Source organism: Aethalodelphis obliquidens, unplaced genomic scaffold (assembly GCF_003676395.1).
Source record: "Aethalodelphis obliquidens isolate GAN/ISIS:26980383/991018 unplaced genomic scaffold, ASM367639v1 scaffold8, whole genome shotgun sequence".
Lineage (NCBI taxonomy): Eukaryota > Metazoa > Chordata > Mammalia > Artiodactyla > Delphinidae > Aethalodelphis > Aethalodelphis obliquidens.
This window is the reverse complement of record NW_020837952.1, coordinates 13,241,778-13,265,081: the sequence shown is the minus strand read 5'-3', so window position 1 is coordinate 13,265,081 and position 23,304 is coordinate 13,241,778. Positions and strand designations below refer to the sequence as shown.

At 45.8% G+C, this 23,304-nt stretch overlaps 1 protein-coding gene across 2 annotated transcripts in view; it reads right to left on the bottom strand.

The window, feature by feature from the left end:
- Window positions 1-23,304, bottom strand: part of RASSF3 (Ras association domain family member 3) — a 68,625-nt gene that overhangs the window by 6,792 nt on the left and 38,529 nt on the right. The window contains exons 1-3 of one of the 2 annotated variants that reach the window (XM_027106914.1): window positions 8,357-8,452; window positions 3,675-3,782; window positions 1,215-1,443 (exon numbers count right to left, since the gene is read on the bottom strand). In XM_027106914.1, coding sequence (XP_026962715.1) covers window positions 1,215-1,443; window positions 3,675-3,782; window positions 8,357-8,437 — 418 coding nt within the window. In that variant the 5' untranslated portion in view covers window positions 8,438-8,452. Of the gene's footprint in view, window positions 1-1,214; window positions 1,444-3,674; window positions 3,783-8,356; window positions 8,453-23,304 lie in introns of those variants that run through there. The other variant, XM_027106913.1, reaches the window with a different exon arrangement.

Here is a 23,304-nt window from a genome sequence, read left to right as displayed (position 1 = left end):
CTGTGTCCTCTGGAGGACAGGAACCTTACCCTGTTCATCTCTGTATTCTGCAGGCCCAGCCCATAATACGGTTTGAAGAAACATGAGCATACTCAGCATCTAGCTGGGTTTCATCCCCAGGCAACCAAAGGATTTTCCCATCATGCCAAGGTGTGTTTATTTTCTGCTCCAGCTGCTATAGGCTCAACCCAGAAAAATTAGGGAAAGCTTAAATGTTCACATATACACACCATTTTCAAATTAGCACTTAGTGACTCACTGAATCACTTGTTGTCCACCATTGATATCAATTTCTGTTCAATGATGACCTGACCTGGAATATCTTATTCAGTTTCATGCAGTAATTTAAGATTCTCTTTTTGGCGGCTTCCCTGGTGGCGCGGTGGTTGAGAGTCCGCCTGCCGATGCAGGGGACGCGGGTTCGTGCCCCGGTCCGGGAAGATCCCACATGATACGGAGCGGTTGGGCCCATGGGCCGTGGCCGCTGAGGCTGCGCGTCCGGAGCCTGTGCTCCGCAGCGGGAGAGGCCACAGCAGTGAGAGGCCCGCGTACCGCAAAAAAAAAAAAAAAAAAAAAGATTCTCTTTTTAATCCACTGATTGTGGGTATTAAGTTCAGACAGGCGGACCTCAGATCAAAATGTTATTTGCGCATTGCATGAGCCCCTGGGGGGCCAGGGGGCCAACATGCCCCCGGGTAACACCTAGTGCAAGGCAGGCTAAGGGAAAAGGAGAGCCCAAGGCTGTGCCATTTACATAAGTCTGCAACGTGCACTAATACACATGTGCCTCCGATCCTCGGGTCTCGGGAATGCAAGGCCACCAATGACTCCATGTTCGGATGCACATCCAATGTCGCTGTGCTACTGAAAACTTCAAGCTCAGATGCATTCTTTTCTGTCCGAAAGAGAATTAAAATCAAAGTGATGGAAAAAAGAAAAGAAAAAAGGCTATCCTCCTGTGCACATCACAAATCCTCCATAAATACCCATCACATATGGGTATCTGGTATCTGGGCTCCTAAGACCCACAACTGTCCAACTGAAAGACACAGACAGCCAAGAAGCATTAAGCACACACCGTGATCACCATTTATTCCAGAATCTGGCCCTGGGCCCTGACATAACTGACACACCTATCACTTCCCTTCCACTAACGAGGCCAAAAGACAGAAACAAAAGCAGGGACCGTTTTCATTTTAAGTGTGGCAGGGTACCTTGATCTTCCCTGTGACAACGCTTATAAAGTGCAAACTTGGTAGGGCTCTCGGTCACAAGAAACTTCTTGAGCAGGGCCTCGATCACTTCCCCGACAGTGTTTGTGCTGCTGATGTGGAGTGTATTCATACAGCCATTGCTACTGGGAGCAAGTTTTCCAGAAGTCTGTGAAGGTTTGCAGAGTTCCATCTGTACTTTAATGAAGCCAGTGTAAATCCCATTTGAATTCTGAAGCAGGAATAAAAACACACACATTAGCTGGGCATTTCAGGGAAGGAGCATATCAAAACAACAACAAAAAAGGAAGGTGAAACACTCCTTCTCTTGTTCTCTTCTTTTTCAGCTCTGTGACAGAACCTCACTCAAGACTGCCCCTCAGGGAATGACCTCGGGGGAGGTTAACACACTCCAGGAAAGTGCTTCCAGAGGCAAGGTCTGTGGGGCAGATGTGGGGACCAAAGTCCAGGACTCATGGCACTGAAGCTACATGTGAAAGGTCAGGGTCCACGGGTGAGGTTACAATCCCCTGGCACAGATGCTGGCCAAACCACAGGGCTTATTAAAGCTTGGGGATATGTCCAGGCTAACTGCACAAAGGAAACAACATCAACTGATGACCAGCTATTACACAGAAAAGGAAAGTCACAATTAGGACTTTGAAATACTCAAGTAACAAGGAGCAGACGGGAAGAAAACAAGCTATTTTCATTCCTAGTGGTACCAGAGATTACCAATTTTGCTTAACCTATTTTATATAGCATGGGATCTGCCACAGCATGGGATACATGATGAGGCATTTCAGACACCTCAAGCAGCAACATTTTTAAAACAAATTCAAGCTATGATGTGAACTATAGACATTATAATACAAGCACTTGTCTTTTTTTTTTTTTTTTTTTTGCCGGCGGGAGGCCAGGCCACACAGCATGCAGAATCCTAGTTCCCCAACCAGGGATAGAACCCGTGCCCCCTGCAGTGGAAGCATGGAGTCCTAACCACTGGAAGGGCAGGGAATTCCCAAGCACTTGTCTTTTTTGATTTAACATGGTATTGATGTCTCCTTCTATATATAAGTATGTTTTGAACAGCTTTATTGAGGTACAATTTTTCCACACAAAAAGCTGCACATATTTAATATACACAATTTGATGAGTTTAGCACTTATCTTAACTGATGTAGAATTATTATTTCTTAGTTGCCAAAAATAGTTATAATAGTCTGGTCTTCACTTTTAACTTTTAGTATGTTTAGGTAAAAAACATTGTAATGTTTTATTTAAACAAATCTTCAGGTGTTATAAATAAATGACACAGTTAAAACAGAACATGAAAAATCTCCTTCATAGGCCATTATTTTTCTTCCTTTCCACAAGGTCAATTTATAATACTAATTCACTCATTCATTCTTGTGGAAAGTATTATACAACACTTCACATTTTTTTTTAATCTTTGAAACGACATGGAAACTTGCATCTGTTTTCATCTCCAAGGGGAAGAGGAGGGATGTGGAATTTTTCTGCTTTGATAAAAACCGTGTTTGAAGAAGGAGAAGTACGACTGCTGGAATAATGAGGAATAATCTTGAGATCATCCACTGTCTCCCCTTTTTGGTGGAGTCCCCCTAGGGAGGGATCCTTTATCACAAGGGTTTATATTTAAAAGCTCCTCCCCAAGGGTCACAGAATTCAGTAGGGCCTGTTCTAACCGGTCGCCCTGTCCTTTGCTGACCTCTGTCAGGTCACAGTCAATAGAGTGCCAGGCAGGGGTCCAAGGGCCCTGGACACTGGCACCGAGGGATGGCAGGTGCCTCGAGGAAAGTCATCAAGTGGATGGGCGAGGCCAGACCAGTTAGAGGAACGTACATCTGGCTCTGCCTTGGGTCCCCCCTTTCTTTGTCACTAAGCCTGTGCTTCTCCCTCCTACCCCCTTGCTCCCCACCGAGCTTCTAACAGCATCGGCACGAAGCTGCAGGAGCCTGAAACAACAATGTAGAAAGCCGAGCATTACATACTCCATAATACACATTTTTCTCCAGCTGAGAGAAATCCGAGCTCAATTAGATCCCAATCCAGGGGCACAAGATCCTTTTCCTGACACTTCCAAATTTATTTACACAAGATAAAACTTATCTAAGGCCTTATTAGAATCTGAGTTACTGCCCATTTGTTAAAAACAGGCAAGGGATTACACTCAGTGTTAAAAATCCTTTGGGGATCATAACATGTTTTAAAATAAAATTTTAGGAAGTGCTGATTGATTTTGAGATAAAGCTACTTCAAAATACAGCTTTCATTTGAAAGATGCAGAAATATCCCATTCTCCGGTCCTGTAGACCTTGACCATTAAGGTTCTGCAAGTATGATTCAGAGATTTTAAAACATCCAGACTGTAGTACCAACAACTTATAGTTGTCTTTCAACACGTGTCAACCTAAACAGTAGTATTAGTATGGGTACTCACCAAGGTCATCTTCAACTTGTCTGTGACTGCTAAGTTGTATTTATGAACTTTCTCTTTGATTTCCTCTTTGCTGAGGTAATTGTGGGTTTCCTTATCTTTCTCCACATCCTAGAAGAAAAATAAGCCCAGTCACACATGAGCAATCACAGAAAAAAATGCAGATAAGCCAGGATTCTTTTCACATTCCATATAACAACAACTACGGAGCACTTTACCTTGACACACACACACACACACACACACACACACACACACACACACCCCCTATGATCTTTATAGCTTTACAATCTTTACCAGCAAAAAGTATGGTAGTTAATAAGTGTTAAACTGGCACTAATCACTGACCTGTCAAATTCTATACAACTACCAAGAAGGTCATTTAATCTTCCAAACAAATCCTCATGCCAAGATAGAAGTAACCAGACTTCCTGGACCCACCCACTCTCAACCCCTGCCCCTCCCAGTCTCACCCCACCCTTGCCTCCCCCCACACTCTGGAGGGGAAGATTTTAGTTAAATCCTTTCATCACTGTGAAACATTCACTAACTGTTTTTGTCTAAAGAGCTCAACCAGTGCATGACATCATGCGATGGCTAATATGCAATCACTGATGGCCACACTCCAGAATCTGTTGGCCCCATGAAGCCCAGTATACCAGGCACCTGACTTATATTGCATTTATTTCTCCCAACAACTTAACCAAGTCGGCATTTTTACTAGATGAGATCAAGTTCTAAGAAGTAAATCAACCTACTAACAAAAACTTAACTGCTCTGCAGAAGGGCTGGAGCTTACCTGAAAAACCTGATTCCAAAGCCCACCAACCCTCAGTAACTCCAAGTACTTCCATATGGGATCCCCATTTAATCCTCACTAATTAGCATCTCCTTGTTACAGACAGGGACACTGAGACTCACAGAGGTCAAGTGGCTTGCCGGGGACAACCCAACTGGTTAAGAGACCAAGCTCAATTTTAATCCAGGTCCTCTATGTTATTTCCACTAAATCTCCACCATTCCCGTGTGGGTGTTTGAAAACGTAAAGGAAAGCCTGCATAATCAGATTCAAACCTGAGAAGCAACTCAAAAAAGATGAAGGGTCCTAACAATCTTCAGGACAGAGAGGAAGAACAATAAGATCGGATGATTTCTCCCCCAAAATAAAACCTTTAAAAAGGTACCTCTCTTCCAGCCAGATAATCACCCCAACCTCACAGCTGGAGGTTATCCAAGCAGGTGTTTGCTCCCACCTACGCACTGTGAGCTACCGTGATAGATACACACGGAACGGCCACGACAGAAACTGCAGGAGAGCTTTAAAGGGTATGAAATCCATTCAGGTCTCCAGTTCCTGGATTGGAGACCCCGAGAGGGGTGTGCTGACTACAAGTCATCTCAGTAACTTTTCGATTGCAGACCTGTCCTAGTGTGGACTGAGGGGTAAGTGTTTGGGGGACGGCATGGTCACGGCCCAGCTTCAGGAGCAAGCCTCGAAGTCCCTTGGGAGCACCCTATCTACCAATGTAAAACCCCAAGGCAGTCTTATTTTTGGTGTCAGTGGTTAGGGGGAGAAAAAGCCGTAGATTAAAATAACTTTTCAGAAGCTTCAATGACTATCTCCAACGTGTCTCTCACATTGCTCTGCTGGCCCTGCCCCTTCCAATCCACAATTAGGCAGCTACAGGCCATAGCTAAAGTAGAAAACGAGACAGTCTCTGTTTCAACATTCATTTTTCACTATGAACTGTCCAAAGACTCTTCAAAGCATATCCTAAAAAGTATACTGTAAGAGGGGGGAGGGATATTAGGAATTTGGGATTAAGAGATACACACTACTATATATAAAATAGATAAACAACAAGGACCTACTGTATAGCACAGGGAACTATATTCAATACCTTCTAACAATTTATAATGGCAAAGAACCTGAAAAAGAATATATGTATCTGGGGACTTCCCTGGTGGTCCAGTGGTAAAGAATCCGCCTTCCAATGCAGGGGACGCGGGTTCGATCCCGGGTCACGGAACTAAGATCCCACATGCCGTGGGGTAACTAAACCCACGCGCCTCAATGAGAGAGCCCACGTGCTGCAACCCACAGAGCCCACGCATGCTGGAGCCTGTGCACCACAACCAGAGAAAACCCGCACACCACAACTAGAGAGAAGCCCACCCGCATGCCACAACTAGAGAGAAGCCCAAGCAGATCGCGCGCCGTAACGAAAAGATCCCACAAGCCTCAACAAAGATCCCGTGTCCCGCAACTAAGACCCGATGCAGCCAAAAAAAAAGGAAAATAAATTAAAATATATAGATAGATAGATGTATCTATAGATATATAAAACTGAATCACTTTGCTGTACACCTGAAACATAGTAAGTCAACTACATTTCAATAAAAAAAAGAATTATAAAACAAAAAAATTTTTAAAGACCAAAAAAAAGTATACAATAAGAGATTTTCCATTTCATGGGGGTGGGATGTGATGATGGCAGGGCAACGGGTGCTGGGAAAGTGCCGCATTCCAGCCAGACCTGGGCCTAGTCCGGGTCTGTCACTGACTAATCCTGTGCCCTGGGCTACTAACCTGTCTGCATCTGCTCCCTTGTTTCCTATCAAATAAAGGGACTGGAGTAGACATCTCCAAGGTGCTTCCTGCTTGCAGAGATCTGCTTCCCCAGTGTGACCAATGGGAGAAGATGGTTCCACTCAAGGAATCGAGGAAACCAAAGGCTCACCATTAAAAATATATAAAACAGCAAATTACATGAATACTATAGCACAGATACACCCTAGGGGCTTACTACTTAAAGAAGAAGGAAGAAGTCTAAGAATGAAGAGACGGAGAAGGGGTGATAGGAGTGATTAAGAGCAAAGGGCAGGGTGGTCAAGTTATCTTGGTCAGTTTTTTGTTTTTAAATGTCTGTTCAATTTATTTGCCTCTTTTTTTTTTCTTTTGGCCATGCCACGAGGCTTTCAGGATCTCAGTTCCCCAACCAGGGACTGAACCCAGGCCACAGCGGTGAAAGTGCCAAATCCTAAGCATGAGACCACCAGGGAACTGCCCCATTTTGGTGAGTTCTTTTTTTTTTTTTTTTCTTTTTTTTGCGGTACGCGGGCGCCTCTCACTGTTGTGGCCTCTCCCGTTGCGGAGCACAGGCTCCGGACGCGCAGGCTCAGCGGCCATGGCTCACGGGCCCAGCCGCTCCGTGGCATGTGGGATCTTCCTGGACCGGGGCACAAACCCGCGTCCCCTGCATCGGCAGGCGGACTCTCAACCACTGCACCACCAGGGAAGCCCTGGTGAGTTCTTAATCACAGGTTTTGCTGATGCTACTGGACTTAGCATCCACCCTGAGGCCTCCTCAAGTCAGCCTTCCCAGAAGCTTGAGCAAAGTCAAAGGAGCAAGCCAGTCTGGGAAGAGAAACTTGCTCTGGGTCATCCAAGTACAGATAACTGAGACATGCTTGTATAACCACTCTGCTACCTTCATCAGAGATTAAAAACTCAGGAAACTGTAGGAAGCAACGACAGAAAACAGGTGGACCCAAAGGTCCCTTCCAAAGCTAAAATCTCACTATTAAAAGTGAGATCAACTGGAAAGCAAATCCCAGAGAAGCAGCTCAAACCTAAAAGGCTATGATCCTGTATTTTTTTCATCGAAGTATAATTGACTTACAATATTATATTAGTTTCAGGTATACAACATAATGATTCAATATTCTTACACATTAGAAAACAATCACCACTGTATTTTTTTTTTTTGGTCTTGAGTCATAACAGGAAAAGAGTTGCTTGCATTATTTCTGATGAGACATTAGTTGTCTTCTTTTTTCAGTTGAGATATAATTGACATATAACATTGTATTTGTTTCAGGGGTACAGCGTAATTTTATATGTATATAAAAACGATCACCACAGTAAGTTAACACTCATCGCCATACATAATTCTTTTTTTCTTGTGATGAGAACTTCTAAGATCTACACTCTCTTCTGTGATCTTGTTTGTTTTTACCGCACCCCGCAACTTGTGGGATTTTAGTTCCCCGACCAGGGATCGAACCCGTGCCCCCTGCAGTGGGAGGGCAGACTCCTAACCACTGGACCGCCAAGGAAGTCACTGTGATCTTGTATATTTAAGTCAACTGAGGGAGCAACTGTACACCAAGGCCACAGATCAAGGCCTATTCATTCAGCAAATATTTGCTGAGCAGAAGCTGTGTGCCAGGCCTTGCTCTGCGTGGGGATGTCAGACACCACCTCTGCCCTCATGGCACTTCCGGTCCAGCACAGGTGGAGTATGAGTGAGGAATGTCAAAGAAAAAAGGCTTCCAAGATAACTGAGTGAAGGAGTCTGGCAGCAGAGGGAAAGGCACAGGAGTCGCAAGCTCAGGCCCTGGAGCAGAGGACACTGGTTTCTTTTAGTGTCAGAACTGGAGAAAGTCTCCTGATCTGGAAAACGTCCGGATAGTTTGCCCCTTTAAAAGACACCCGCCACCTCTTCCTCTCACACAGGTAAGAATCCTGCCTGTCCTCCAAACACAGTGCCTTTGGGAACACGGTTATCTTCGCGGGGCAGGACAGAACCCAGAAGGGAGGAAGTAGGTACAATGCGTACAGAAGTGAAATCAAGAAGCAGAGGGTTAAAAAAAAACCCGTGTGGTGGGCATGGAACAGAGACGGCAGAGCACAGACGTTCATCTTTAACTGTATGGCGAGGAGAGGAAATGGCATGGGCGCATGCGTCTGTGAACGCATCCATTATTGTTCTTGGCAGCCGAGGAGGGTATGATGCCACGCCTGAGAGTGTTTGGGAAGTTACAAGTCATCTTTTTTATAAGCCACTTTTCTTTTACATTCCCCAAACCCTCCGGTTTCTCAGAGGGAGAGTTCTTCCATGCAAAATTATAAACCCTAGACTCTTCTCTCATGTTTACATCTAGCAAGCAAGCCCTGTATGGCTGCTCTAGGGTTTGCCTCAGTTCCTGGGTGGGGTCACATCACTGTTTTTACACCGGTGACCTTTCATAAAGGACACGCCCTACCTCGCAGACACACAGGAATCCCAGGCAGTGTGGCCCCGCCCTAGGCTAGAGCAGATCGCGAATCAAGATTGTCCAAGACTATACAGACCCCTACAAACTTGGACAAAGGGTCTGGACACTGTGTATACCCTTCTTGCTAACTTTTCTGTAATTTTGAAATAATATCAAAATTAAAGTTTTTTCCTTCCAGTTTTATTGAGATATAATTGACAGACAGGACTATATAAAATGCAGCATAAAATAATTTAAGTTAAAAATGCAACAATAAAAATAAACCTAACAAATATAAAGCATCTGAGAGTAACTATGTGCGAGAGAAAGAGGGAGAGCGAGAAGGTGAATATGGCCCTACCTCTCCCTCTGTTCGAGCCTGGTGAAGGTATGTGGTCTACGGCTTAGGTATACTTAGGTCTGAATCACAGCTCTGCCACGTTCTGGCTGTGTGACCATAGGCAAGTTATTTAACCTCTCTGAGTCTCAGTTTTCTTATCTCTTTAGAATGTGAAAAGCAATATGGACTTTATAGAACTGTTATGAAAATAGAACTCATTTATTATCAACAACTATTTATTGCCTGCCTACTGGTGCCCATCTCTGTACCAAGCACATAAAGCCAGGAGAGACCACTGTGGTCCCTGCCTTTCTGCCTTTTCTTGGTTCACAGTCTAGTCAAGTTTGTCTTACTCTCTGCCCCCCGCCCCGGCATGTGTGGGGTTGTTTTGTTTGCATCATAGACCTCTTTAAAAAATAAAACTACTGACCCTTTTTTAAAAAGGCAAATAGCACAGATTCCCTGACTGAGTGGAGGACAATATATGCACTGTGCCCGTGACAGGAGCCTGACAGACAATACGAGTGTCATCACCTCCCCACTGGTGGGTCCTGCCGCTCTCATGGGGAGCAGCTCTGACTCCTGGCCAGGTTTGGGGTCCAGCCTGTGTCAGTGGAGAAGGGTAAACTTACCAAGTCAACAGGTGCCTTCTCTAAGTGAGGCTCCATTCCAAACTCATGAATTCCTACTTTTCATCTTCTCTCCAGTTGTAGAAACAGGCAGTCACCTACTAATGTCCCAAACAGACTGGGGTACCCGGTGCAATTACAGATAGAACAAATGCCAGCCTTTTATTGTGTACGGAATAAAACATCAAGCACCTTTCATCCTTAAGACCACACTTCCCTGGACCAGTCAGCCCTGCTGCAAATGGAATTCAGGGATAGCTCAAATGGAATGGAGTCTAGGTAATGACTCCTTCACATGTCTTTCTTCTAGGCTCTGTTCCAACAAAGACATCAAACCAAGTATCATGTACCTAAACAAAACAGAAAAATCTCCTCTGGGAGAGATCCTTCTACTGCAATCAGGGAGGGACCTACAAGCAAATCAAAGCAGGTTTGCACATAAGCACAGTATGCAGCAGTGATTTTCAGGAACTAGTGAGCAAGCCGTTTGGGGGGCTCAAAAGAAAATTTCAACAAGTCAGGTTAAATGCTCCTGAACTAGATTTTAAAGTGTGATTAGCAGGAAAACACTGTCCTGAGATGTCCTTTAGGTGAGCAAAGTGGAAAAACCCTGTGATGAATACAGGAAGGGCTGTCACACAGAGCTAAGCTTGCAAAGCCCCAAGAGGGTTTTTTAAGCCGGGAGCGTGTCTTGCTCAACCCTGATGAATATGCCAAGAAAGGCCACGGGGGACAGCTTCGCATTTACAGTTGATGTCTGTCAGACACTCCTCACTTGTGGTACCACAAGCTCTAAGATGTTAAAGTAGGCAGAGGTGGACTTCCTTGGTGGTCCAGTAGTTAAGACTCCATGCTTCCACTACAGGGGGCGTAGGGTCGATCCCTGGTCCAGGAAGTTCCACATGCCACAAGATGCAGCCAAAATAAAAATCAGAAGCACATTAAAATGCGAAAACAGAACAAAACAACCAAAAACAACTTTAAAAAAAGTAGCCAGAGGTGATGAGGGGACGCAGAAAAGTTTTCCCACACAAGGGTCAGTATGGCTGATATACATCAGTGCCATCCACCAGCATTATCTGCTATGATGGAAACATTCTATATCTACCTTGTCCAAAAAGGAACAGTTACCAGCCACACATGGTATCTGAACATTTGAGATGAGGAACTGAGTTTTAAATTTTATTTCATTTTAAATAATTGAAGTGTACATAGCCCCACGCAGCTTGTGGGACTCCAGTGGACAGTGTGAAGCTGTACTGTAAGGTGCACAGGTGTAAATGAACAACTAGGGAGGAAAAGCCATAAGAAAGCAAAGTAAAAATAACATGTTACAGGAAAAAGACAACTGTTCTAAGAGCAAGGAAGAGTCTATTCCTGAAGGAAGGAACCAGAACACTTGTTGCTGTTCTTGACCTTAAAAGAACAGCTTGCTGCTGCGTTCTCACCACACCAGGGTTGATCGCAGGACGAGTGCCACGTCTAGAGTCACGCTTATCTTGGTGTCTGGCCACGGCATGCTGATTCATCCTGGCCACTCTCAGGTTGTTCCCCCTGCCACACGGGAAGATTTTTTCTTTCTTTCTTTCTTTCTTTTTTTTAATGGCAGGATATAGAGCTAGGACTCTATTTCCATTTATATGAGGATTCGGGGACTCATCTTGCCCAAATTTAGCTTGTAGGCAACTCTTCTATGCAGCCATCTAAGATGTTCGCTGCTCCAATAGCAAAGAAAAAGGAAGGGAGGGACGATGTAACAGCCCCCTCACCCTCCCTGGCTCAAGATATGCATCACTGTTACCTTGGGGTAGGAAAAGTAAACGGACAAATGGAGGGCAGCTAAAAGGGCAAGGGCAACGCACACAGCACTGTCAAACAGCAGGGTGCCCCATGGACCGCTAATCCTCCAAGATGTCCTGTGGACAGAAAGGGCTGCCCCCCTTCTCCTCCACTACCTCCCACTGCACTGATTCCCAATGCACTTTAGAATGCTAAAGGCTCTGAGAAGTCCTGCAGGTGAGAAACCCGCATAGGGTGCACACAGCAAGGAAACCTGAAGAGAACAGACCTTTAATAATGTTTTAAGTGTGACATGAATTAATTATGAGCAAACGGGTACATTATACAGGTACAGATATTTCTTTTCTCATCAATTATTCACTTAGTGAGTAGATTCTGGATTCATTAGAATATATTAGCATACCCAAACCACATCTGTTGAACCCAACAATTTTAAACAACCTCTTTGTCCGCAAGGCTACTTGTTAAACAATAACAAAGAGAATGTCAGAAGGGAGTCTAGATGGGTATTTTAGAGGACTTCTAAAAAAAAAAAATGGGCCGCAAAAACAACTGGGCAGCAGCCTTATAAGGACGCAATACTGTACTAGCCTTCTCTTACATGCACTTGTGAAAGAGAGAGATGGAAAGATCAAAGTCTGCCATCTATTGCCTTTAAATCCTCCCAGCCTTAGCCCTACCACTGCACTGCCCTACCACTCAGCCCACTTATCTCTCCTCCAAGAGTACCATGTGCTGCCCCCCACTGGCCCCCCTCACCTTGTGACCCTCCCAAGGGTCACAAGGCCACCCCACCCAGGAAGCCATCCTAACCACAGCAGCCTCAGGAACCCCTGCGCTACCCCATCAATTCAGACTTAGCATCGCAGCACCTTTTACGGTTTGCTGTTTCCTGTGTTTACTCTTGCCTCCCAACAAGTCATGTTTTTAAACCTTTCACTCCCAGAACTGGAACGAGCTGGATGCCTGGAACCTAGGAGGGAGCTCTATCCCTTTTCACCTGATTCTGTCTGGTCCCAGAGCCCACAGCTACAAGACTGCATTTAAAACCCGTCCTCTTTTGTATATCTTATCGATCTGCATCGTTTTGTTTGCTTCTCAAAACTGAATGCGTCTGCACGGGCACACAAAAGGCCTTTATGGTACCAGATACAAAGTCTGATACGCTTCTGCTATCCATCTGCACCATCAAAGAAGAGAGTCCTTCAAAGCATGCCCCTCGAATACCCCTGCACACCCAGGGCAGGAGAGCAGGCCGAGGCCCAGCATGTTAATAAGATTAATTGCAGTTGTGATACACATTAAAAGCGTTTCATCTGGGCCTTCCATGACCTCACTTTGTAAACCCCCCAGTTACCAGTCTGCCATACCCTATATGGTTGTACTTTTAAAACCGGGTCGCGTGCCAATCGTCAAACAGCCACTCATTTGTTTGGAGCCAGAAAACAAACTTGGAGGTGGACCAGTCTCCCCAGCGTGCCCCAGCTGGAGGTCCCAACCTCAAGGCATACCAGATTACACTCCGACTTAAAAATCCCAGTTTGACATGTTTTCAAAGGGAGTCAATTAAGATGCTATTCATTTCTGAAAGGTGATACATTTCACAACTGGCTTAAGTTTCTTTAAATTCTAGGCAACAAAGAAAGGAAAGATTATGAAAGGCCTCAGAGCCAAGCACTTCCAAATCCTGCTCGATAATTAGAAAAAGAATGTGGCCTGAGGTGAGCCAGCACTCCTGCCCCTGCCCCCACCCCCCTCTGGCCCCCCTCTCTGAGATCTCGGTAAGAAGAGACTCAGGTTTCCAAAGGAAGGCATGGCCTCAAAAACTCAGTTTCCTTGATTAAGAGAGCATTGGATTATGGTCCCTTTCAGCAGTAAGTTTTCTAAGATTCTGTACCATCTACACCACCACCCTAATCAAGTACTTACGAAGTCCACTGGGCAGTAGGAAGATTAGTGGGAAAAATACATATAAGAGATGGCTGAGAACCCAGGAGGGAAGGGAGACTGGCACTACAATGTCGAGCAGTGACATAACGCCCGCCCTAAATTTGAGATTAAGACCTGTGTTACTGCTCAAGGCTCTGCGGGTCACCCAGCAGCCGTCCATTTCCTTTGGCAGCAATTAGGAGCCACAGCTCCCTAATTCAGGTTACCCCAGGGACAAGAGGGGCTCTTTCAAAGGTCAGGGTGTGGAGGTCAGGTCTGGTGACCACCACATCCCTGGTGAAACCTTGGAACCTTGGCAATAAGGGGAGGTTCCAGAGAAAGGAAGTGAGCAGGCTCGTGTGGAAGGAAGCCAGACAGGAAGTATGAAGGAACACTGCAGCAGCCAGGGAGGAGGCGGGTGGAGCCCATCTGGGGGACGCAGCAGGCTCCAGCTCCACGACAGCAGGGATCCGAGACTGAAGCGCAGAGGCCTGCAGACCAACGGAGTCATCCCCCTGCCAGCTGCAACCGAATCTGAACAGAGGACGGAGAGCCTCAAGCAAGTAAGAAATGTCTGTAGACCAGCACTCCAAGAAAAACTATCAGGAGCAAGCTTGGTGTCTTCTTCCTTGCCAATTGTAATACGGAGTCTAAGCTGCCACCACAGGACCTCCCTGGTGGTGCAGTGGTTAAGCATCCGCCTGCCAATGCAGAGGACACGGGTTCAAGCCCTGGTCCGGGAAGATCCCACATGCCGTGGAGCAACTGAGCCCTTGAGTCACAACTACTGAGCCTGCGCTCTAGAGCCCACAAGGCACAACTCCTGGGCCCACGTGCCACAACTACCGAAGCCCACGTGTCTAGAGCCTGTGCTCCGCAATGAGAAGCCACAGCAATGAGAAGCCCGTGCACCGAACGAAGAGTAGCCCCCGCTCACCCCGGCGCAGCGACAAAGACCCAACGCAGCCAAAAATAAATTTTTTTTTAAAGTTGCCACCACAGAATAAAAGGAGACTTAAAAGCAACTTAGATTCTCCATTTTCAGGTGACAGAGTTTAAAAACGTAGATGACAACAACTTGTTCAGGTTGACAACGTCCAGGGAGACAATCACATCCAGCTCCTCTAAGGCCCGGATTTGTAAATCTTCAATTCTTACTCAGTGCAGCCCTACTAATGCACTAGTCCAAACACACCTGTACAGCTCGCTCTCATGCCAACTGAGGTGCCGAGATAGCACCACAGGAGTAGGGAGAGAATCGGCAGTCCTTCCAAGCCACGTGTCCAGACCATGAACATTTTATTTTAATAGGCAACGGTGAAAGTCTGAAGGGGCCCATGAGGAGTTAAGCTGTTTTGTATCACTCTTGCACCCATTAATTCAATCCACAGCCTCGTCCTGAATTCTCCTCCCCACCGCGCTCCACACTGCACTCCAGATGGCTCTTCTGATTAAGTCTGTTCATAGCCCTTAAAAGGCATGGCTGAAGTACCAAGTGTACGAGGACTCATTCTTCGGTACCCATGTATTCTTCATAGGCAATACATGATGCGCTCCACTCTCAGAAGGACCGTGATCTGTGCAGAAAATGGGCACACGGAGAACATTTACAGATTCAGCTCTACCTCAGCTGTCCCGGGTGTGGGTTTTATCTGAGGAATCACCTTCCTCCTTCCTACCAAGGAGGTGACAGGACTCTGGAGTAATTAAAAGATAAGTCAGAGCAATTCATACAGAAATCAGGGGGATCAGTGCCCTGAAGAGCCTCACACAAGTAACTGCTAAAGATACTCTTTTCTACAGAAATCCCTTCTTGCCCTCCTTTTTCGCTGTGGATGGGGTGAGAAACACGGAAGACTTCAGGAGAAGACTTTCGGCGGAGTCTTCCGTCAGAGTCAGAGTCTTGGGGTGAGTCAGGTGACACCCACAGACAGGCCAGAAGAGAGACCAGGGAGGCAGACCCCCGCCCCCCACCAGGTGACCACCCAAGGGGCCTGGCACCCCTGGGCCACGCCTCCCACCTCACTGACCCCAGCCAGGGGGCTCAGTCCCGGCCCAGACGGTGCTGAAACAAACACTTTGAGAACTTCACACTCTTCTCAATACACCTCCCCCATTCTGCTTCCCTTTCCTTTCTGCTCTTCTTCCAAAACTGGACGGGCAGAATTAGCCAAGCCAAATCCCTGGAAGGGGCTGAGCAGCAGGGGGATGGAAGCAGCTGCATCCCCAGGTCCAGATACCGCGCCACACCCTTCACACCTGACTCACAATTCTTAAAATAACTTGTGATGAAAAAAATAAATAAATAACTTGTGATGGGGAATCACTCTTATCCCTATTTTGCAAATAGGAAAATGGAGGTTTAGAAGAGTTCATGGGCCCACGAACACGCAGTTAGTGCAGGGGCTGAGGTTCACAGCAGGTCTGTCTGATGCAAAGCCAACTCAGTCAAGAAAGGAGAAAGAGGAGAGAAGGACCCGTGGACAAAGGCAGTGAAAGTGCGTGGGGAGACCCTCAGTTTTGGGCATCACTGGCTTCCGGAGGCTCCGGCGTTTGATACACAGTATTCATCCTGAGTTTCGGAGGCTGAGGTACTAACACAACTAGCAATTTACTAGGGAATTGGTAAACCGGCCAGGTCCACAGAGAATCAGTTTAAAAATCACAAACTATATGCCCAACGTTAAGGAAATGGTTAAATACTTTCATACACCTTAAGAGGGACCATACAGGAGCTGTTAACATGAAGCCTACAGAGAGATTTTAACGGGGGGGAAAAAAAAAGAGGAGAAACTGCACATCCAGTATTACAAACTGTGCCTCAAGACTAGAAGGAAATATTCCAAAATGTTAAGAGCGTTTATGCCTGATTGGTAAGATTTAAGGCCTTTTTTTTTTTCCTTCTGTAAAAACTTTTACAAAATTTTCAAAAACTTCTCTGGTCTGTATGACTATTAACCGGGGAGGGAGTGGGGAGTAAAATCTAGTGGGGTGGGAGAAAAAGACTTTCATGTATTAAAAAAAATTTAAATTAAAAAACAGCCTTGGAAACAAAAGTAAACAAAAGCAGTGCAAACACTCTGCCAGAGTGACTGAACACACTTTGATGTGCCGACTGCCCCTGACAGTACAGCCACCCTCAGGGAAACAACTCTGACATTGAGAACAGAGGCACCGAAGTGACAAAGCTAACATGGGCAGCCAAACGCACTTACAGAGGTCAACATATGGAAGTTGCTGGAGAGAGCAAACAAGAGATCTCCCAGGTGACAATAAGCGACTGCGGTCTGGAAAATAAAGGTTTCCCTAGCTATTTAAAAAAAAAAAAAAGACTGCTATTGCCAAGGGCTGACAAAAGGAAAAGTAGCTTTTTAAACATTACCCTATTAATGGACTAATTTATAAATAAAAGCTGTATTCTAGTTACCCTGGAAATTGAATTGTCATTAATTGGCAGTGGGGGGGAGGGGTGATTTACAAGCAATTTAGATTTTCTTTGTTGTGCAGGAATGTTTCTGTCACTTGCACAAGGGGAGGGCTCACACACCCTCCAGCTCCATTTTCCTCCAGGCGTGCACAGGAAGCCCAAGGCCTGGAGGAAGCGCCCTCCCACCCCGCCTTTCCTCAGTACTAGGCGTCCTCGGCAGCCCGGCTGCCCTGCCCCCGCTCCTCCCCCTGGCACCTGAAGCCGGTTTTGGGGTGCTGCTCAGCTGAGAGGTGTGGGCTATAAAGTGAAAGGCAGACCTGAACTGGAAGAAAGAAGAGAAACTGAAGTTAACTTAATGAATATACTGGCATTAGGGGTCTGAAACAAACATGTGGATCAAAGTTGTGCGTACTTCACTCAACTGAATATCTGGACAGGAAGCAAACAGCAGACACTGCAAGTGGAGGGTCAATGCACAGGATTCAACACAGGATATGCGCCCGCTTGGAGCTGCATCCTTGTCCCCAGGTGGGGCATCGCCTGAAACAACAGTGTCCGGGAGGGCATGGGTAATTGGTTCATCCAGTACATCTAAGGAAACTCAAAGACAGGGACGACATCCCATCACAGCGTACAAATTCTGGGCCGGATCCCTTGCACAAAGGCTGTTTCACCTTTCCACCCCTTCACTTAGGCCACTAATGTGCACACACCACCCCTCCACCCCACACTTTTTCATAGACTCCTCTAACACATGACAAAACAAGGCTTCTCAAACAGCTACTTAAAGAATGTCCTAGAAATGAGAATATTTAGATTTGAAAGGCATTAGCTCCCCAAGGTTAAACAGGCCGCATTCAACTCCTGACTATAAAATCAATTCTGATGTGATGCAAGTTTTTCGAGGGTGCGTGTGACATGTGAATTTCTTTCAATTTAGGACTTTTCTTCCTTAGAAGCATTTTTTTTCCTTCCAAAACATGAAAATTAAAAGTCAACTTCCAAGTCCCACTCTGCTGAGAACCATTCCCCAATCACCAAGTTATCTGAGGCTCCAAGCCAGATTTTTTTAAAAAAGAACTGGTGGGTTGGTAACTGCCCCAGGCTGGCAGGGTGACATGTGCGATGCTTATTTAAGGAAATGGAGCATTGGCCCAGGTTTTTATATAAGTTTACTTATTTACTTATTTTTAATTTATTGGCGGCCTTGGGTCTTCGTTGCTGCACGCCGGCTGTCTCTAGTTGCGGCGAGCAGGGGCTACTCTTCATTGTAGTGCACAGGCTTCTCATTGCGGTGGCTTCTCTCGTTGCGGAGCACAGGCTCTAGAGCGCAGGCTCAGTAGTTGTGGTGCCTGGGTTTAGTTGCTCCGTGGCATGTGGGATCTTCCCAGACCAGCGCTCGAACCCGTGTCCCCTGCATTGGCAGGCGGATTCTTAACCACTGCACCACCAGGGAAGTCCCTGGTCCAGGTTATTAAACACAGGTTAGAGCTAATGTAACCCTCAAGAACCCTTGAGGTAGAAAGTTAACCCCACTGTATGGATGCATAACCCCAGGCAAAGGTCACAGAGGTAGCACGTGAACATGAGGCCTGGACAACTCCAAAACCATGTCCTTTCTACGCATACCAGATGGCCTGGAGAGGCCAGGAGAAAAATCTGTTGCCAACTAGCCGGGTGACCTTAGGAAAGTACATAACCTCTCCAGGTGTCATTTTCTTACCTCTTAAAAGGAAAAGAAGGCTTCCTCTCTCCACCCCGTCAGTCTCCGTGCCCACAAGGAAAGAGAATGGGAGCAGTGACTCTGGAAGGAGAGAAAGTGGGCATGCATGCATAGCTGGCCCTGCCCTCTGTCCTCAGTGGGGGCCAGCATCCTGCTCTGACCCTGTAGGGGGGCCATCCCCAGCACAGCACAGGAGGTCAGCCTCGGGATGGCCCCTTGCCAACAGGGATAAGCTGCGTTCTCCACATCGGCTTTATCTGTTACCAGCAGTACAGGTAAATTTTTTGGTCTCTATCCTTATTCCAGTCTTCTCAACTGATTCAGAACTCAGGCAGGGAAATGGGATGTAGTCTGGTCCTGTAAAATGGGAACATGTCTAAGACAGAAATTCTATTGGTCTAGAGTAGAAGCTACAGCCCCCTTCTCTCAAGGAACTACTGATCGAAAGAACACACACGCACACGCACACACGCACACCCCCCAACTGAAAAGCATTTCCCGACACTAACAAATGGAATCTGTTTACTAGGTACACATAATTTCACAAAAATAAATGTCATTTCCCAATCAAAGCAGGTAAACCATATTTTTGAAAGCACAGACATTGTTTTAAAAAGCAAAACACAGGACTTCCCTGGTGGTCTAGTAGTTAAGACTCCGCGCTCCCAATGCAGGGGGGGGGGGGGGCCAGAGTTCGAGCCCTGGTCTGGGAACTAGATCCCACGTGCTGCAACTAAGAGCCCACATGCCGCAACTAAAAGAGCCCTCATTGCTGCAACAAAGATCCCAGGTGCCGCAAGTAAGACCCGGCACAGCCAAATCAATAAATAAATAAAAACATTGGAAAGCAAAACACAACTTAGAAATGCACAAAGCCATCTAGGGCTCAGGCAGAGGAGGATGGGCCCTAGAGCTGGAGGAGGGTGGGTGTGAGACCCCGACTTCCACCCTCCTCCAGCTCTCCTCCAGGCAAGGGGCTTCTCCCACCACATTCTGACCTTGTCAACACTTCTGAGCCACTCCCATTTCAACTAGTTGCTCTCCCACTTTCTTTTCTATCCCTACTTCCTTCTTAATTTTCATGTGAAAAGATAAGTCTCTTGCTCAACCTCACCACCAAGTAGCATTTTCCTTTCTATCTGCTGAGTCAACGGACCAATTTTAGCATTCAACAAATATCTGTTAAGCACATAAATATTTAGCCAACAGCTGTGTGAGGCACGGAGACAGGACAGTAAGCAGAGCACAGCATCTGCCCTTCAGGGCAGGGTGGGACATGAAACGTGGTTCTAGTGGAGGATAAAGTGACAGACGGTCCAGAAGAGAGTGCAGGAGAGAAAAATCTGGGGAAGGCTCCCTGGAGGAGGTGAGATCTAAGCTGGAACCTGCCTCAGATATTTGCAAATTCTTCTGCAAAAGATAAAGTCATTCCCAGTTTGCTTCCCCATCAAACATGCTACCCAGAGCTCTAAAACCAGAGGGGAGGGGCTGCAGGCTCCTGATGGAAGGCTTCTGAACACCAGAGCGCCTAGCTCGAATCAGCTAATTTTAGACAAAGAGAAAATACTTCAGCACGCTGCTAAAGGGTATGTTGAGAGCTTGCTTCAGTTAACCACTCTGACTTACCGGTAGTTAGGAAGAAAAAGAGAAAGAAAGACAAGGGGAAGGGAGGGAGGGAGGAAGATTTCCAATTTGTAACAAATAAAAAATGGTTTTCCCTCTTTGTGTCCCATTTCTTTCATCCTAAAACAGAAAATAAACAATCGGCAGTAGGCAATCTGTAACTAATTCCATTCTATACCTAAATACCACAAGTATTTACTTAGTACTTGGGGAAGAAAGTTGACTACAGCCTGAACTTCTCACTGCATGTCTTGAGAAAACACTGAACAATGTAAAACACACATGAGCAACAGGCAATAAATGTGGACAAAATGCTGTTTTCCTTCCCTTCCCAATACCACCCAAGGAGGGGCTTAATCACGTTTCATAACCTGAGAGCAACTGCAGGTCTACCCTATGCTCTTAAAACCTAAAAACTAGCCCAGCCTAAGACCAAATCAAATTCCAAAGTTAACGATGGGAAGTTCCAGAAAGCTCAGCTTTCACGATGCACAATGGCACCTGCGTATTTTCTGCAAAAATACATCAGTCTCGGGGATTTCGGCTGCATCACCCAGTACCTTGCGGCTCCTTCTTCAGATCCGTTACTAACTCAGCCTCATTTCCCTAAAAACGCCCCCTAGAACTAGACAGATTCCCCTTCATCCTTGGATTCCTGTGAGGCTGCAAGGAAGAAGCAACCCACTTTTAGATGGTCACTGCTATTATGTCAATACTAGTTGAGCATTTTCCCCATTCCTTTAACAGAGATTAATGAGTGCCCGACACTGTGCAAGGTGCTTGGGGAAGACTCAAAGACCGGACCCTGGAGGAGCTCAGTGTAGGGGAAGAGGTGGCAGTGCTGGCCAGTTTCTCTGTAATGAACTCCCACTCAGCAACAGTTACTGTGCATGTCACCATGTGTCAGGCGCTCGGGCCCGTGCAGTGACTGCCCTCAGTGGGTTTAATGCCACCGCTGTGTAGGGGGTGAGCTTTATTTATGTTTTGCAGAATCATTTCTAAATTGCAGACATGATGACGTTCTACCCCTTCATACTTAAGCATGAATATCTTAAGAATAAGGTCATTCTCCTGCATAATCAAAACACCCTTATTATCATACCTAAGAAAATCAATAATTTCGTTTCATCATCCAATATCAATTCCATATTCAGAGTTCCCTATTTGTCCCACAAATATCTATTATAGCTGTTTTTGATCCAGTCAAGGTTCTTACCTTGGTTTGTTATGTCCCTTTGGACTTATTTTCATAATGCTGTTGCGGTGAGGTTCCTCCCCCACCCCCTAGCCGCAACTAGAGAAAGCCCGCGTGCAGCAACGAAGACCCAACACAGCCAAAAATAATTTCTCTGCGTATTCACTAAAATGTTGGCATTCAAAGAGAGAAATGAGCACAAGTATAAGTGTGGGGAGCAATGCCACGTTCTAGAACTTTAAAGTTTTCGTTTGCAGGTAACTGGAGCATTGGGTATATCAAAAGTTCTAAATTGCTAAGTTTAAGGACAGGCAACCGCTGATTCACCACAAATTCCCAACGGCCTGGAGAGCCTCAGCAATCCTGGAGGAAGAGAGCAAGTGAGAGAAATCATGCACGTCTCAGCTTGGTCACCAGACACCCTGGGCAGGCCTATCTGTTGTTTTCCAACCGATTTCCTTTCCTGCAAAACAGAGATTATAGGCTGGACTCTCATTCCAGTGAGAACTGACAGTAATCAGCAGTAATCCAGTTATTTCCCAGGGGAACAGATCCATGTAGGAGAAAGCAAAGCTAGAAACTTCCTGGGAATTTTCAGGAAGACTATGCAAATATACCAGACCTTTAGGATTCCATTCAATCAGCATTCAAAGGGCCCAGTACTGTATGCATGAAACAAACAGTGGCCCCACGTTGTAGCCACAGGAGGACTGGGCCTCTGCCCTGCAAAAGGCTGACTGCTTCAAAATGCTATCTTGTATAAGCAACCTCCAACGACTTTTCTGCTCAGATGTTATCTTGATCAATAAAGATCGATCTTTTAACATAATATTTTTCCTTCCTTCCTTTCTAAATCTCTTAATCTCACGAAGCAGCCTCAGTTTCTTGTCCTCAGTTTCTTGTCTGCAAAATGAACATGATATAAATACCTGCCCTCGGGTGGTCTTTGTTCAGAGTAACCAAGATAACACACACAAAGCACCTTATAATGATGGCTGGCTACCATCATTACTATTACTATTATTATTAAAGTTGGTGTTTAATAGTAACATTAAGTGAAAAGCTAACATTAAAAATTAACGTCTGTCAATTGGGCGGTCTGACTGAGGGCTCTCAAAATCAATATTAAGAATGAACAAACTAGTTCTGACAGAAGTCAGATAAATCAGGTTAAATTTTAGCATCTACCTTGTGCCAAACATTCACACATATATGAATCCCTTTAATAATCACAACAACCCTGTGAGATAATAATAATCATTACACCCGTGAGGGACTTCCCTGGTGGCGCAGTGGTTAAGAATCCATCTGCCAATGCAGGCGACATGGGTTCAAGCCCTAGTCCGGGAAGATCCCACATGCCACGGAGCAACTAAGCCCATGCGCCACAACTACTGAGCCTGCGCTCTAGAGCCCGCAAGCCGCAACTACAGAGCCAGTGTGCCACAACTACCGAAGCCCGCGTGCCTAGAGCTTGTGCTCCGCAACAAGAGAAGCCACCACAATGAGAAGCCCGTGCACCGCAACGAAGAGTAGCCCCACTCGCCACAAGTAGAGAAAGCCCACACGCAGCAACGAAGACCCAACTCAGCCAAAAATTAATTAATTAATTAAAAAAAAAAAAGATCGAGAAATCATTACTCATGCGAGAAAACTGAGATAGAGATGAATCTGCCCAAATTTTATACAACTGGCTGAGACGGGAGCTGACATTCTAACCCAGATCCATGCAAATTCTGAAACTTTCCACAATACTTCACTGCTTTTCTGATTTTAGAAGATGATTTAGCAGTAGCCTTCAATAAAGTTTCCAGTATAACTTTTAAAACCAGAAATCCATATTCCTTAAACTAAAAAACAACATTGAGAAGTAATGAGAAATTGCAGGTATAAACCACACAGAATAAGCTTGCACTCCTGAATGGAA